The 18,571-nt window shown below is 33.8% G+C and overlaps 1 protein-coding gene across 1 annotated transcript; it reads left to right on the top strand.

Annotated features, from left to right (window-relative positions):
• Positions 1-218: 218 nt before the first annotated feature.
• Positions 219-13,022, top strand: ggt6 (gamma-glutamyltransferase 6). Its single transcript, XM_088911923.1, has 4 exons — positions 219-536; positions 6,693-7,045; positions 7,536-7,649; positions 9,432-13,022. The coding sequence occupies exons 1-4, from the start codon at positions 412-414 to the stop codon at positions 10,679-10,681; spliced, it is 1,842 nt and encodes a 613-aa protein (XP_088768049.1). The 5' UTR covers positions 219-411; the 3' UTR covers positions 10,682-13,022.
• The last annotated feature ends 5,549 nt before the right edge of the window (positions 13,023-18,571 follow it).

The following is an 18,571-nucleotide window of genomic DNA, read 5'->3' as shown; positions in this document are numbered from 1 at the left end:
TCCCTGTATTAAACATAATACTCTACTTTCTTAATTTAGTTTCGACGATAGTGAGCTAGCATCACAAATTGTAATAATAACCGTGTTTCAGTATGTGCAGATCTGATCTGTGCTGATAGCAACATATCAGAAAAGAATATTTTGTGACAAAATCGACCTCGTATTCAATAAACAAGAGCATTCACAGGTAAGGGAGGGGTTTGGAGTGCAGTTCGGTTACCGTAGAAACATATGTGACAGGTGCAAGGCAGGAAGAGGTAGGTTAGATAACCCAATACACATGCTGTACTTCAATGAAAGTAGATAATGAAAGAAAAACTAGATAATTCAACAAGATCTCAATAGGAGATAGAGCTTTAATAAGGTTTTCTAGATTGCTACCTGAATTTAAATAAGTTCACCACCAAGAAAATGGTTCATGGTAGCTCAGTTCGGTACGAGAAACTGCGGAGTGAGTGTCCTGAAAGTGGCGAAGAACAGGGAAGTGACAAAGACTCGGAGAAAGAAGACAATGAAGTCACAGTGTATTTATATCCGTAAGTTATATGTTGTCAATCCTATGGCATGTTCCGAGTCTCGAAATATACATTTTATTAAGCACTATAGAAATTTACGGCTGACTGTCCTGCACTGACTCGTAGTAACTGGCATTAGGTTTAGTCTTGAACTACGAAACAAGTTAGCTTATGTCCTTTGCAAGAAAAACGTCCTTGGAACTTTCAGTTACGTATTATTTATTTAATTAAAATTCGAGTTACATTGCATAAGATTTTACTATAATAAAGTTTCATGATCTATACTACAGGTGTAGATTGCAGTAAATACAACATTGTTGAGACGTTGATACGTGTACGTCATGTGCTGAAATAGGTGTTTCCGTATGTTAATGTGTATTCAATAGGAACAATAGTCTTCAGATGAAACCAGATGAAAGCAAATTTTGTAATCTAACAACAGCCACTTCTGGTTAACTTGTAAAACCGGCATACACCGAGGAATGTCTCTTACCAATAATGGCAGGACAATGATTCAGTTTCATAATGTACACGTGCCAGCTGCTGTTCGTCTGAAATCACTGAATTCCAATCAACATGTCCAGTTATATACTGTACAGTATGTCAAATATCTAAACGTGTTTCTTACGAATTTTAATAACAACGTCACAAATTAGTTAGTAATACAGGAAAAGTACTTTCTACAAAACTAAGACAAGATATGACTTAATAATACATTCTCTTTCTACATGCATAAAGTTGTTTGATTTCTTACTGTATGATATGAAACACTTACAAATATACAGTACTCTCAAATTTCACTGTTCTGATTAGCTAGCTACCCATTTAGTTGTCCAAAAGAAGCAAAATCCAGTCAATGTCAAGGAAAGGATGTACATCATAACCTTTTCTGTATTTGCCCATCCCTGTTTTATAGTGTGTCAAAACATTCTCTTTGTCCCAGGCCTTTAGCTTGGGGTTTTATTGACCTCTCAAGCTATTTATTTTACAGCTTTAACAAATAATTTGTTTGACCTTCCACAGTCCTGGGTGTACTTGTGTACTTGCACATTGTAACAACAGATCTTGCTCTCCTGATAGGAATGCCAAATATTCCTGCCAAGTTTAATTTTGGCATCTGCATAACTTATAATTAAGTTATTACATTTATTATTTATTTCTTATTATATAACTTAGAATTAAGGAGAGTGTGCCAGTTTCAGAGGCAGCCATGCTTCCCAATTCAGGCTGTGCTTCACAAATGAGGTGGTGTGATTTGTAACCTCTACAGTTCCTCTTCTCTCTAATGGTTCATTTTTTTACTTACAAGCGAATTATGAAACATTTCATGGCTAGAGGCTTGGCCATCTCTTGAATGGATTCACTTGTCTTTATTGATTACAGTATGTTAGTAATGATGGCTGCAGGAGAATGAATTCTGAAGTTTACAGAAACATTTTGTCTGCTACCTGTATGTACTGTAATAGATATTGGGCCTTTATCACAAAGCAAGACAACTATCAAAACACAGTTAATCCAAGCAAGGAATTCAACAGGGAAAAAAAGAAAAATCTTAGACTGTCCGAGCCAATTGCCAGATTTAAATCCAATTGAGCTGGCATTTTACCTGCTAACAAAAGTAAAGTCAGAATCTCCCCACTCAACGAGAATTCAAAAAGTGATTTCAGCTAATTCCATAATTTGGTTTATGGAAGTTTTGTTGGGCAAAATAGGTCCCAGGTTTCATGTACTTACTGTTTTGCTTCAAAGAGATGCACAACCAAACCAACTCTTAGACTCTGAAATATACTTAGTGAGTTTGTCCCAATACTTATGGTAACTTGAGATAACTGGCTTGAATACAATCTATGCTTTTAATTTAATATGGTAAAATGTAAACACAATTACCCCAAATAAAATTTATTTTATATTGTACTTATCATTAATGTTAATCTTATGATCTAAAATACAAATTGCTTGAATGTAGAGCAGAAATAAAAATGTTGACTTTGCTGTCGCTACACTTTTAGAGGGCACTGCAGGTTACTTTACAAATATCTTTTTGTCCTGAGACTCTAATCTACACCTCTGAGTTGTATATACACTTACTGTATATGGTTAGTGCTAAAAGGTTTCCATCTCCTTGGCAGTGACAGCTGTGAGAGTAATCTTGCAATTTTAAATTGCACATTCTTTGAAGCTCCATTATTATTTTTAATGATCATTTTATAACATAGCATCACAGTATTTACATAAATATCAAAAGACATGACCAGGTTATCATTTTGAAACTAATTTAATATTAACATATTTATTACTGTATGTATGCTCTCATGTACAGTATACTCACACAACAAATGGGCTGTTACAGTAGATTGTTTGTTGAGGTTTTGTAAAGATTGAAGTTGATTTTCAGTGAATAAGTGGATTTTACTTTATTGTAAAATGTAACACATCTAAAAGCATGTGAGTTTGAATTTTATTACATTGTATAGTTGTTCAGCTCTTTTGCAAATTTTGTACAGGATGCTGGATATTTTTAATATTTAACATGCAGACCTACAAAATAATTGCATCTGGATTTTACAGAGCTTCACTTTTATCAAATGTAATGCACATAATAGAAGCTGAATATAATAGTTATGCTAATATTAAAATAAAGCAACAAGCTGGAAATTTATTTTATTGTGAAATTTATGTAAAAAAATCAAATTTATGTTTTGAACACTAAAAAAAAACATTTTTTAATTACACCACATTTTTAGCATTGTAAACTCATTTAATTAAAACTCTTCCCATTTTGTCTTTTCTTGCATTTAAGGTTACATCATAACCATTGTTTTACAGTAATAAGACTGTCGAGTGAGCATGCTATTGGAGGATAACAGGTTTTGTTCAATGATTGAAGGCAGGCAGTAGGGATAGTCATGCCTTGCACTAAAACATCTCAAGATATCTGTCACATGAATTCAGTGAATCTGACTTGAACACATTACTCACAAACTATAAAAATATCCAGTAACAATGAATTGCAATTATAGTTAAATTCTGAATATATTTGTTAGCCGCTCTGGAATTACTGCAATATTACAGTATGCTGTATATAATTTACTTTTTGAACGTGAGGTGGTCATTCTGATCCAGTTATGACATCATGGAGTAATACATGCAAAGCATGCAATTAAAAAATAAATGCTGACAAAAGTGAGTCTTTTGGAAAATGGTGTACAGACAATGAGCTAGTTACTGTACTGTATATACTGTACATGTTTGTGTGCCTGATTGTGTTTTTTTATTTTGTTTTTGTTTCTCTTGAGTTAAGTTACATTTTAAAACTCAGTTCCTCCTAACTTAAAGAGGCATTTTCTTTTCATATGTGCATTAATATTGATGTCTCGGTAATGGAAGAAATTGTGGTCCAATGAATATTTTGTTCTTTTTGTTCCCTATAATTTTCATTTACGTAGGTGAGCTGTGCAGTTGAAATGCTAGAAGAAGCCTAAAAACAGATACTCATGTATATGTGACAAGAATGAAAACGTTTGTTTTTTGGTAGGAATTGTTGCTTTTCATTAAACATTCTCCACCTTTCTGAGAACATATACTAAGTATCAAAAGAACGTATTAACTTATTACAACATATTCAATAAGTTAACATTTGAAAAATGACCAAATATTTTGTAACAGAGCACGGACCTTTTATTTAACAGTATTGACCAAGTTAAATTCATTTTACTAGTCAACATTTGTCACAATTACAGGCTAGTAGTAGATGTGGCCACCACTGGAAATTAAGCATCTGCAACACATGCTTTACACCAGGATGTTGACTTGTGGGATTCTGACTTATTCCTCTCATAGAGCATAGATAACCCTGTGCCTATTCCCTGCTCTCTGAGCCCTAGATAACACATGTTGTCCCAGCTCATCCCAAAGATGTGCAATGGGGTTCAAGACTGGCAATAAGGACATCCAAGGTACGACTGTTAAATTGAGGAAAACCTTTGCTACACCACAACATAAGGATGTGCATTGTTCTTCTGGAATGTTGCCACATCAGGAGCCTGGAAGAGCAGCAGTTGAGGTCCCACTATATAATCAATATAATGTCATACAGTCAGGTTGCCCATTATCACTATAAGTGTAAGAACTGGACATTCCTGGTACTCCTTATTGATTGGTGTGTTGTACAATTTGCATAATGTTCTTCAAATCCACAGTACATCACATTTGCTGTTCAAGTCCAATATTGTAGTACAGTATACAGAAAACCTTTATTAATCATTAAAGAGGACTTTGCTCAACTATTGTACTAGACCTACTGATGGCACAAAGGCGTTGTTTTCTTGTTAAGCAGGGCATATTGGTTTCTTTCTGAGTTTATTTTTTTTTATATTAATTAAAATTCAAGTTCATCACCTGTGCCCAATCAGTAGTGTATCATCAATGAAAAAAAGATGCCAAAGGAATCTAATTAATATAAAAAATCTGTATGCCTATTTTTTATTACAGTACTTGCATAAATAAATTGAGATAAGATAAGATCACTTTATTAGCTATATACAATTTCTTGCATTAGGAATTTGTCTTTTCACATACCCCAGCTTGCTCTCCATGAGACACACAGACACAGAAGCTTGGGGTCAGAGCGCAGGGTCAGCCATTGTACAGCACCCCTGGAGCATTTGGGGTTAAGGGCTTTGCTCAGGAGCCCAACAGAGTAGGATTCCTCTGCCGGCCGTGGGATTTGAACTGGCAACCTTCTAGCCACAGGCACAGAGCCACCACTCCGCCCTGTATTGTGTATTATATTGTATTATTATTTTTATCTGTTTCACAATCATAAACAGGGAAACTAAGATGAAATACTGAAACTAACTAAATGAAAAATATATTTCAGTATGTTCCATTATATTTCATTATACTCATTACATTTAGTATGAGGTTAAACATGCATACATGATGCATAAGTATTATCAGGAGTCCAGCTGCCAAGTTAATTTAGACAAAATAAGAAATTCTTGTCTGGTTCCTTACATGAGTTATATTTTACGCTCAAAATTGCTTCCTCAATATGTAAATATTTTTATATACTGGGATTTGTTCTACTTTATCAGTCCTTCACTGTATTTAGTATTTAATACAACTTCATTTTAGAAATTGTCAGATGTGAATTTTCTGAAGGAAAACAGTTTATCAGTGTATGTTTAAAAAGAAAACTATTCACAGCATGATTGCTGCATCAAATTCACAATAATTGTCTCGATGCTTAGTCAGAAAATACATTTCATGTTTCTATTTTAAAAGGCACAAAAATCCATTTTGATATGTTAGAAAACAGCCAATTATATAAGCATTGAAAAATGTGTTAGTATTCAAAACATAGTTTCATATAGTCTAAAGTTTATGTGTATATACTGTATAATATACAGTATGATGTTTCTGGCAACGTTAGATTGCAGAAAAGCTTGATGTGTTCTTACTGTAACTAGGTATCAAGAGTACTGCTTTGGGGAATTTTCTGATGTCACATACTGTACTGAAACTCAAGACCAATGAGAAAAAAGGCACATTTAATCTAAAACATGCATGAAATATAAAGGCAGATTATGTTAAAACTAAAGCATTTGGTAGAAGCATATGTCAATCAGAGTTGTATTGGAAACTTGAAAGTATTAGAGTACTGTATATAGTACGGAAGATTAATAAAATATATTATTTCTGACATACATCAGATTTCCACAGAAAGGTGGTGGTATTTGTAAAAATTCAAACCAAACAATAGAAGGGGTCTTTTTTTACTAGCATTTTTACTAGAATTTTGCACAGTTTTGATTACTTGATTACATGTTATTTATGTTATGTTATTACACGTTACTGTTATTGCTATTGTATTACTGTCTATTGTCTTATCTTCTGTCCTATTTATATACTGCACCTGAGTGACTAATGAGAAACACTTTTCATTATACTTATGCACCTGTGTAGGTATAATGACAATAAAGTTGAATTGAATTGAATTTAATTTAATTTCGAATCTTGATGACATGCCCTCTCATCCCCTCTATTTTTCATTGCCATTCTAAAGTGTAATCCACTGTATCTTGATTGTACTTCACTTTTGTATTTGTAAGGAAACACACAACTGCTATAAGCATCTTTATTTGTAATCCCCTTTCTCACTTCTTGATCTTACAGATTGTCTTCACAGGAAAGAATAAGACAGAAAAAGAGAGATACTTGGATCCGGATAGCTGCAGCGGTAGTGCTTCTGACTGTGGCTATAGGGTTTGTCTTTTATGAGTTGTATGGATGCCTGGAGCCAGATAGTGACTCCCATAATCACACAGCACCTGCGGTGGATCATTGGAACAGTGAGAAAAAAGAAAGTCATGACCATTATCATGATGGAGGAGACCATCACCATGAAGACGAAGAAAGCCCAGAGCACCACAGCCACTCAAGAGAGGGGACAGATAACTCTGGAGAATATGAACATGACCACCATCACTCTTCTATGTATCATCATGGTGTACTGATTACTGACTCAGGTGGGTCGTGTAAACACATTCTAGAATTCATTCCTCAAAATCCCTACTGTACTTTTTGAATTATACTATTTTTTTCCCACATTTGTCTGTGCAGTAGAATGTAATGCAAGGTTTTTGTTTGTGGTTATTTGGTTGCTTGCTTGCACCATCTTTTAAGCATGTTGAAAAAAAACTATAGATTCTTTCCCTTGCATGAGCACTGCAAATATTCATTTAATAAAACAGTCAGCACAAAAAGAAACTATTCTTCTATTCTTATTTTCAACTGTGTTAAAAATGTATCTCAGTCGTATCTATTTGAAATGGCACAATACCTTAGTATTGTGTTGAATATATACTGTAGGTGTTTTAATTCATACAGTATTATTATTTTTCTCTTTTGAATTTTTTTCTGGTGCAATGAAGTTTATTTTAAAACTAGTCTTTCACCACAATTAATTCTTTAACTATCCGTAATGATCTCCTGAAAATTGTCACTCTTTCATTTTAGCTGTCTGTTCAGAGGTTGGCAGAGGAATTCTTGTTGATGGAGGTAATGTTGTGGATGCTGGAATAGCTTCTCTGCTTTGCCTTGGAGTAGTTCATCCACACACAGCTGGAGTAGGTGAGAAACTTCTCTGTTGGCTCCTGTATTACTCTTTTGAAAGTACTTACTGTATTTGAAGTTCAGTTTTAAAATTAAAAGAGCTTGATGTTGACATTCTGCTCCCAATTATGAATTCCTGTTTTTTTTTCTGAAGGGAGAAACATCTGTCCTAGTTTATTATGAGACAGGAAAACATTTGAATGTCTCATTTCTTTAATTGTGTAACATAACCTTGATGAATAAAGCTAACTCGTATTATTAAATCAACCAATTTGAATTCAATTACAAATTAAAAACATCTCAACATAGCTTTGTAATTACTGATCCTTTAAAATGTCCTAAGCATTGTAGTCAATTGAGTTGTGTACAATATGTGTCCAGCCCTTAGGAATACTACTGTATATTTATTGAAGCATTTGGCACAATGCAGGGCTACTCAGCTTGTGGTCCTTCTAATCTGTATCTCTGCAGTTTTTGATTACTGTCAGTTTTTTATTACTATATTGATGCCCTTAATTCTCAATTAAATAGTTAAGAATGTGATTGCAGCTAAATCTATATTGAAAAAATTGAAATGTACTAATGTAACAACTTAAATATAAATAATCAGTAAATTTCAAAATATATTAAATACATTTATAATATGTAATATATTATATTATAACATCAAGCATGTATTATTTAAAAAAATTAAAGCTGATTCCTTGGTTTTGTACAGTATATCAGTTTCATTGAGGATACTTCTATGTTTTTTTAAATTGTAAACACCTTGTTTATTTTAAGCCTGAACAAAACAGAACACTGGAAAACACAATGATGATTTATTGGCCCCAAGAGAACACTGGTATCATTCCATTACAAACAATTTAATCTCTTAAGTGATGAGCTGCTGTTGCTGGGGTTAAAGTTACAGCTTCTGTAGACTTTCTTTTCAAAACTTATTCAACCTGTTTTTAATCTAAGTAATGCAAGCACAAGCCTATTATAAAATAAGCATACTGTAGCTTACTTAACTTTAGAAAAAGACTAAGGTGATAATCATGTGTGGGATTAATAAAGAGTACAGAGTACGGTATAGAGTTCACATTCATAATCTCAAAGGGATAGTAAATTGAATTGTAATGTAAAGCAATTACTGAATGTTTTTCTTAATATTACTATTATTTTAGAACATATGTGCTATTCAGTTATAGTAATCAATTTACAGACCTTTTAAAATTATGTTAACGTTATGTTTACTTCACAGCTGTCAAGATCAGATTTTGATTTTTATGGGATTATTCATCAATCATTTTAAAATCAATCATTTTTAGTAGCTTGATCATGAACTGTGTAGTTTAACTAGCTTTCTCTAGGGCCAGGAGTCCAAATCGTGCAGAAAATGATTTAATGGGAAGTTACATTAGGCAGATCATATTATGTTAAAGTAAGGGCATGCATTGAACAACCCAAGAAATTAGGCAAATGCAAATATTCAAATAAGAAATAAAAGTGTTTGAGGTTTGTGGTTATATGCATGCTATTTTTGAATTATTGATTCAAAACTGAAACTGATTGGTGTGTAAATCTGATGGTCTCAAACATTTATTTGTCCAAAAGTGGTCTATTAATTTCCAGATTTCTGGGGTCTAGTACCTTTTTATTGGGTTAAACACAATGTCCAAACTGAATGTGGAAAACCCCAAGCTGAGCTGCTTTTAAAACAGACAAGGTGCTGTATATGAAAGATGTTTGAAACTGTATACAGTATTAACATTGCAGAAACTTTAAATATCTAAATATATGTTTTTTTTCTTCAAGGTGGTGTGTTTTCAGCCATACTTTTCAATGCAACCTCTGGAACATCAAAAGCAATACATTCAGTTTGTCCTGAAACATCTTCAAGCACTTACAATATACCAACTGTTCTCCAAGGCCTTAAACTGCTCCATGAAAACTTTGGCCATTTAAGCTGGGCAAAACTATTTGACAGTGCAATAAGACTTGCAAAGAATGGATTTTCCATTGATGAAACACTTGCAAGTGCATTAAAATCCGACATGGAAAAAATTAAATCCGATTTATGTGACCTTTTCTGTCATAAGAACGGTAGCATAAAAGGTCAAGGTTCTAAAGTCACTAACCAGAAGTTATCTGAGCTGTTGCAAACTGTCAGTGTTTTAATGGAAAATAACTCGCATTTCTCAGAAACACTTGGCATGAAATTGGCTGAAGATCTTCCCCAGACAGAGAAGCCAGATTTTGTCAAAAATGTTCAGCGGTGTAAAGGAGAAATCAATGACCCTTTTACTGTGAAAAAAGACAAATATACTGTCTTCACTGCTGCTCCACCAGTTTTTGGAGGGATAATATCTGATATATTAAAAAGAGCTGGTGAGCACAACCTGTCTCTTCAGAGCATTGCAGATCTTAACAGCAGAGCTTCTTCATACATCAATCTCTTAAATGCAGCCAAGCTAATTTATAGTAATAGCCTGGCTATGGAACACCAAAGCCCTGGAGATCTATTTGCATTAAATACAGTGGGGAGTCATATTGGGGTACTTGATAGCAGTGGTAATGTTTTAATAATCTCTGCCTCACTCAACAGCTCATTTGGACTGAAGCAGTTCTTACCTTCCACAGGAGTTATTCTCAATGATTTCACTGTACATTCTGCACCTAACATGCTTTCCTGGAATTGTCTTTCAGTTCTGAAGTTCCAAGATGATGATGAGATCATAGGGATAGGAGTTACAGGAGGAAAGTCTGTGCCTTATTTAGTGACTCAAATTATTATCAATAAAGTACACTATAAAATGTCTTTTCAAGAGGCAGTACGTGGTCCATTTTTCCATTTGGAAATGACAAATCCCAAATTGTTTTCAACATACATATCTGGAATATCAAACACCTCGGATATTTTTAAATTATTAATAGACAAAGAGCCACAAATAAAAACAATGGATGAGACAGGTGAGGACTTTTTGGCTCTGATATTAGATTCATACGCTGGTCATGTAGGAGCATTTGGTATTCCTCCAGCAAATGCGCATTCTGATGGGTATTAATGAAAATAAATCAATTCAAGAATGTAAGACAAAATCTTTTGTGTTTAAAAAATATTTTATTACCATTTATTGTTAATAGTTTTTAATCTTAATTACTGTATATTAATAGTTCATTAATAGACGCTACATGCAAGTACTGTAGGTATACTGTATGTATTTTTTTAAGATCCAAGATAATGTTTTGAAATTCTCTTTAAATATCCTTATATCAAGAATTTTCTACAAATGACACAGTGCCCTCAGGTAAAAATAAGCATGCATCATCATGGTTAAGGTAGAGAGTTCTTAGAAGACTGCAGGCAAATAGTCTGACCACAAATTGGTGGACTGCTGTAAAAGAATTCACATGAAGCATTATCAATGTACTTTCCACTGTAGTGTTTATTATTAAGAATGTATGGCAGAAATGAAAATGTAACTGTTTGGATATGGGCATAAATGTTATATTTCACATAAAAAGGAAAAGTTAATGTTCAGAAATTTCTCATACATATTGTGAAATATGGCCAAAGGTCTATTACGCTATCGGGTTGTTTTGGATCTACATGTCCTGGAGCCCTTGTTAATTTAAGGTACTGGCGGTGGTATCATAAACTCCAACATGTGCGAGGACATTTTGGTCAAACAACTGGTTCCCTCTTCCAAGAAATTCTGAAAATGAACATTCTAGCCTGACAACAATTTGATGTATTCATCCAAACGAACAAAGAAATGATTATCTGCACACAAAGTCGAAGATCTCATCCATCCATAATAATCTCCAGATCTCTAACAATGGAACATGTGTGGCCTGAACTCAAGGGGAAGTTCATAAGCAGGAACCAAAGGGTCTGAAAGATGGATGAATGGTCAGAAATCCCCTCTCAGAAGAGCCTGAACCTCACATTACACCAGAAGAGGTATCTTGTCAATGTACAGTATTCCATGGCAGAGGAGGATTTACAAAACAATAACCACAGGGGTGTGAATGAATAGGACCCTTGTGTTTTCTGGACTTCAATTATTTTGAACAAATATGACGAAAATACCATTCTAGAATTCGTTTATGTAAGAATAATGATAAAACTTGTAACTTATTCTGTTATACATTTTTGTTGTGTTTAATTGGGGACATGAATCAATCTGAAGAACATTGTATTTTTATGTTTGAAGTGTTTTTGAATACTGTGAACAAGCGTTGTATTTTTTTTGTTTGTATATATATTGTATATTTTTACTTATATTGTATTTTTAAATATTATGATCATTTTAAACATTAGAAATTTTGAACATGTCCAGTTTTGCAAAGAAGGTAAGAAGACAATTCCTGAGCAGAAGTGTCCTCGTTTTCTGAAGCAGATCATTTCACATTAGATGTTAAATGCCATCATAAAAAATGCTATACAACAGTTTAATATCGTGGTTAATCAGTTAGAACATTACTTTAGAATCTATGTAAGCTGGTCTGAGTGACAACAAAGTTAGGGTTATTGTAGTGAATATAGAATGTGCCCTTGGCAATATGTTATTTTTTATTCCCTCAGTTAAAAAACTGTAAAAATGGTTATCTTTTACAGCACAGATAAAAATCTATTTTGTTTTTCATTTAGTGGTATAAAGAACTGGAACAGCAACAGATGAGAAATCAAACAAATATTTGAGTTTCACCCACTTTTCTTACATTTTAAATGGCTAAGATACAGAAAATAGAATTTAAATACAGTACAGTATGTAATGTAGTGGACAGAAAATGCGCTACTGAACTGATTTTCATCAACTGATTTTCATAGTAATGTGGAAGAAGGACAGAAGTGTCCTTTTTGTCAGAAAGAATATCATTTCTGATTTGATTAATTTATGTCTGTATCCATGCACTGATGTTAATGCCTTCTACTCTATAATTGTTATTTGTGAATCAGTTTGTTGGGTTATTCCTTTCTCTTTTTACAAATGCCATGTTCATACTCTTATACAATGTTATTCTTGTATTATTTTACTTATAGGACTACTAATTAAGGTCACTTTCATTAATGATGAAGGAAGATATAATTGTATTATACAGTATTTACAGGAATAGGTACTGTTTATTTTTAATAAGAAAATGAAAAAAGATACTGTTATTTCTATAAGGAATGAACAAAGGAATTCTTTATTCATTCCTTATAGAAATGAATAAAAATGTAAATGAAAATGCAAAGTCGAAATGCTGAATTATTTGGCTGGAAGGAAAAAACGCCAGTTCTATTGTACAGTACCACCTTTTTAAATGTTTATACATTTTACTGTTATGTTTAATTAATAATTGCTTATTTGTTTATTGTTGTAATTTACTTAACTTAAATAAAATATACTTTGATTTTTTTCTTTGCTCTCAGTAGTGCTATTTGTTGAAGTAAATGAAGGCTTTTTATTTACCACCGTTTAATTTTGAAGGTGGCTTGGGAAGCAGATACTTTCTCTGTGTAACTAAATACAGAGGAATAATCATTCTGTGTTATTCTTGTTAAGGCCTTTTTTGTTCACAATAAACAATGAACAAGAATTAAATTTGTTTGAGGATAGAGGCTGTAGGACAAAGAAGCTACTGTAGGTAAGGCATTAACCAAGGGGTAGCTGCAAAGATGGGAAATGGGGCAGAGGAGGAATTTTAGTATTATACAGTATATATAGCTTTGAGAAATGGCATAAGAGATGATTATGATTTAGAACAGCAGACGTGAAAGCCTTGGTTTTGTCATCTCTTCCGAACTTCCAAGAACTTCCATTTTTAGAAGAGCAGAACCCGTGGGGACTGGGACATACCCAATTAATCTACAGGATGAATTTGAAGTTGCCTGACTCAGGAAGCCTGAATACCAGGGTTAGCATCCCTTGCCTGAGATTCAATTTAAGATCATTACCAGGTTCGGCCTTATTGAAGCTATGGAGATAAAAAAAAATGAATAGCCTTTAAGGCGGTATAGCTGTTAGCAAAACTTGAATTTAAATGTGTGTAATGATTCAGAAAATTTGTTTTTACATCTATGGTAGCGGTTTTAATAGCCCACACATAAAATACCAGGGAAAATAAACACTGCATCATATTGATAGATTACAAAATCCTCCCTGGAGCATACTATACTTTACAATTTTTATCATCCTTAAATCACTGTGAGTACACTATCTCTTTTGGCATGACTTTGAATTTCAATTGATTCATTGTACCTTGCAAAAAGTCACAGTACATATTTCCTTAACTTCATCTATCAAAAAAGGCATTATTCTTTGAAAAGCTATATGTTTAAGTAGTATTATATTTTTGTGAAGTGTTCTTACCATGTTTCTTCTGATTACATTTTTTATCTTTAATTTTTCTTCCTCTTTCCTCTTTCCTTATTACAAAGATAATTAAGCTGTGTTTTTTAAGACCACTCCAACACGAATACTTACACACCACAGCAGCCTTTGTATTTGCACAGGAGAGAGAAAATCTGTACACTTGTCCTCCAAGACACTAAACCATCCACTTCCATCTCTTTTCATTTGTACTCCAAGCCCATGGACCTCACAGATTGTTGTATTTACTGATTTTGCTCCATCTAAGCCTTAATTCGATTAACACTGTACTGTATTTAATTAAACCTTTTAAGATTGTTCTCATTTCTGAAACAGCTGGTTATGTCAGGGTTACATAAACTTTTCAAATTTAAATCTGTACTTTCAAAAAAAGCTGGGGATTTTATAAGGATCATATTTACAGTAGATATGTTAAGGCTTTAATTTAGTTCAGGAAGAACAAAATCCAGAAAACAGAATTCTCCAATACTGATTTGTGAAAGCAGTAGCTAGAGCAAAGATGGACATTTCTAGTACTAAAGAGCTGCAATCCTGCAGGTTCTTTTCAACTTGCAACTTTTTAACACCAGAAAAAGTAGGTGATTAGATTTTTCATCCAAACAATTCAGCCAATTTGTGAATTAAGGTCATCAGAGCACTGATACTGTACATTATAGGACCTTATAGCTGTTGTGAACTGTAGGTACCCAGTTCCCAGCTAGAGCGTAAAGTTCTGGATCGATCCATTGATAACACTGCAATTTAACCACGACATGGAGGTCACTGTTGCATGGCAATTAAGAATCCGCAGTAGACTCAAGTACACACAGGATCACAAGTTTGGGAAATCTTAGTTATAATAAACTAATGACATAACCAAAACTGTTCTGTCTGTATTTTAGGACTCAACCTGAACATGCAGACACCCATCTCTGTATCTCTGTCTTTAGCTGTATTTTTAATCAAATGGTCAAGGCTTTGAAACATACTGAATGGGTGGTGCTTGCTGTGACTGCCCATGCTGTGCCTTAACAAGGTGAATTTAAGACAACATATTCTGTCCAGTTAAACAGTAATATAGATGCTTCAGCATCTTTCCTGTATTGATTTCTTTGAGTACTCTGAAAGCTGAACAATGATGGGATCCGCCACCATCTAAGAGTAATTATTTGCTGTAACATCGGGGGGAATTTTTTTCCCATTTAATACAATGCACTAATAAAAGCATGAAAAACTACCACTTTGCCTGTCATTTAAAAAGCTATTAATCGTTCTAGGTGAATTGCTTCATGGCAATAATGGCTCTAGAAAGTGATTAAAATGATTAAAAAGAGGCACATGCAATAGTTGCTTTATTCCTCACGCTGTGATTGGTGTGGCTACTAAGCCCTCTTGCTAATGTTTTTTAATTATACTTTTATTTATACTCGCAGCACATCTTACAGCAATCAAACAAGTAAAAAACTTTAGCAGTAACAGATATACCGCAACAGTGAGAATACATAAACATTAAGGTTGTCATTGTCCGGATTGCATTTTTTCAGTTACAGGAGGCTCCTGAATATTCAAACTGTCTCTCAATAACATTTTTTTCTTCTTCATTCCACCCTTTGCAAACTGTTGTTAGCTGAGCACTAGGTGCTATTCTTGGATTGCTTTTGCGTGAAAAAGCAAACTAGTAATAAAAGGTAATGCACCTTGGTATTGAAACAATTTTCTTTGTCAAAAAGCTCATTTTTGGGGATAAATTGCATTTATTTTTTTTTTCATTTAGTATGGAAATGGAAATGGATACAGACATTTAATTGTAATACTAATATAACACTAAAACACTTTTGAGAACCTGTAAAATTGTGTTAAATGTTACATTTGCATGTGGTACATGAAATGTTTTGTTTTTAAATTATTTAAGATTTCTCATGTACAGGTACCAACAGATTATCTTTATTTAAGAGTTAGAGGCATACTGTATGGACCAATCAAATACCAAACAGTCAAAGTTTGTTCAGTCTAACCTTCAAAGGTGAGTAAAACCTTCAACAGACAATACAGTATCTGTCACAAACCGCACGCGAGCACTTAAACATCACCGCGTACCCACGAGCACCTCTCACCGTAAACTTTCCACTCACTAATTAATCAATTATCATTCCGCTTGCTCTTCCCTATTTATACCCTCACTCCACTCAGTCTCCCCTCCCTGCTGAGGTTCCCTCTTTCAAGCTTAACCCTCGCTTTACCTTTTTTTGGGGGAAAGAACATTTTAAACCTAATTGTCTTTTGGCTCTCGAAACCCTTGCTCAACCCCTTGACTATGGCATCGCTTTAAGTTTTTAGTATTTGGTTACTTTAGGAACTTAACGGAACCTTAATCTACCACAGCCTCGCATAGGGTCCTAACCAGTAGGTTTGCTGCAACTCCTGACAATATCTATTTCTTGAGAAGGCAGAACAACTTGTGAGTGCAAATGAAGTTATTGTTCTTTGACCATGTTGCAGCCATGTTTTCCTGGGCTTTACAATACTGGACCATGGGATTACTATGATCTACTGTACCTTGATCAAGGCTTCTAAGAAATGTTTACCGTAGTGTGCCATGGTACTGTATGCGTATGACCCAGTGTAATAAAAAAGTCATATAAAAAACAGGAAATTCAAGCACATTTCCCTTGCTTTAATCATGGTAAAATACAAAGGTCTTGAGGAAAAAATTACAAGGAAAACTTTCATTAGGGTCTTTATTATATCACTATGAAGCCACAACATTGCTGCAGATGGAAAATCTGCACAGGAAAATGTTGGGAGGAGGGCAAGTTCATGGAAAACAATTTACAGCTCCATTAATGGAAAAAAATATTGGAAGATCATCTGAAAGATTAATGAGCAATTTTAATATTGCAATATGCTGTGCACTACACTTAAAAATGTGTATATTTTAAACTTTGGTGTACCCCTTGATTCAGTAAAAAAATCACTATCAAAGGCATCTTAAAAGAGTGAGAGATTTCATATCAGTCCCCCGTTATTCAGACATGTGCATTTATATGTTTCCATTTTTCCACTGTGTGTAAATTACTTTTCTGTCAAGGATATATGATGACACAACAATTAGAGATAAAAAAGATGGGGGAAGAAAATCAATGGAACTGAAAAAAAATCACAACATATTTATAATTACATCCTGCAAATTGATCGGTGGAATTCTGTCTGATGCTTTGAAATCTAAAATCAAACCTCTCAGTTAATAGCTTCTTTGATGTGATGGTTTCTGAAGAATCCATTTCAAACATTATCATATTCATCATTAATCACGAGTTTCATGTTTCCATTTTACTTCACCTCGGCTCCAATTGAGAATGATGTCAAAACTACAAGAAAATTACTAATGGAAACCATAAGGAGAATAACTCTGCACTTAGATAGTGTGAAAACATTCACAGCACCAGACAATAACAGGTTCAAAAGCAATTTCATTATCTTATGCATGTGCTTTTTAAACAACTGTTTTGTAATGCAAATATGGCTATTGTAAAGTGCATCATTTTCTTTTCTTAAATTTATATGAAAGTGCTATTATCTGATAACAGCCAATTTGTATAAACATTCGCCTATCTCATTGGTATGGATGGTAAGTGTCGACTCTGATTACAGCTCTCAGAACTCTCGAAGCCTGCTGCTGCTGTTTACCTACTTTTTAAGTTTCATATAAGAATCTATTTTACGAAACAAACTACAGTACAGACTTCCACAGTTTCCTCTGTATCATATTGCCAAAAATAAAAGCATTCTCCCTCCTGTGTAAACCAATCAAAATGAACAGTTCATTTTCGTATTACATCTAAAGATAAATGACAATTACTGTAATTTTAAAGTGTGAAACTGTTTCTATAAGAACATAAGAAAGGTTACAAACAAGAGGAGCCCTGACCAGCCTCTTCTGCCATTAGTGGTTAATCAATCTAAATATTTCATATAGCCATTTGAAGAAGCTATGGTACTGTAAATTGCGAACAGTTTATAAAATGCACACACCCGTTTGATTGCATAATATGGTAGTTTTCTACCTTTAATTAGCAAAATAATAAAGTCAAATTCAGTTCAAATAACAGCTTGTGGTTTATTAAGAACTGATATAAACCTGTACAGTGCCACCATGTTCAGTTTCGGATAAGGTAGGCTTATCATTGTAGGACTGTTCTTACTTTGATCATCATGTTTGTTAGTACTACAATTTTTATATTAGCATACTGTAAGTGTATTTTAGTATTTAACTGTAGCTTGCTGAGCTTGCTTTTATTAACTTACATTAAAAGAATTTTGTTCCTGTATTTTCTCCATGTTTATCTCTTCAAATAGAATGCCTTTTAAATGCCCAAAGCATTGTACACATAAATAAAAAAAAAAAAACACCTCTGTTGTCTCTAGCTTAACTGACATCTTTATACAGCACTTACACAAAGCATGCTTGGTGCAGTAGCTGCTGCCTTGCAATGCTGGGTTCAAGTTCTGGTTTGCTCTCTGTTTGTATGTTCCCACCAAGTTTATGGGAGTTTCTCCAGTTTCCTTCCACAGTCCAAAGAAATACGGGGAGATCTG

The sequence above is a fragment of the Atractosteus spatula genome, chromosome 3 (genome assembly GCF_055471065.1).
Source record: "Atractosteus spatula isolate fAtrSpa1 chromosome 3, fAtrSpa1.hap1, whole genome shotgun sequence".
In the NCBI taxonomy this organism is placed as follows: Eukaryota; Metazoa; Chordata; class Actinopteri; order Semionotiformes; family Lepisosteidae; genus Atractosteus; species Atractosteus spatula.
This window is presented reverse-complemented; position numbering and strand designations above follow the sequence as displayed.

Coding starts and splice junctions, on each gene's coding strand:
- ggt6 (XM_088911923.1), top strand. CDS start 412: ATGGTTCATGGTAGCTCAGTTCGGTACGAGAAACTGCGGAGTGAGTGT. Junction 537..6,692: donor GTCACAGTGTATTTATATCC/GTAAGTTATATG, acceptor TTGATCTTACAG/ATTGTCTTCACAGGAAAGAA. Junction 7,046..7,535: donor TGTACTGATTACTGACTCAG/GTGGGTCGTGTA, acceptor CTTTCATTTTAG/CTGTCTGTTCAGAGGTTGGC.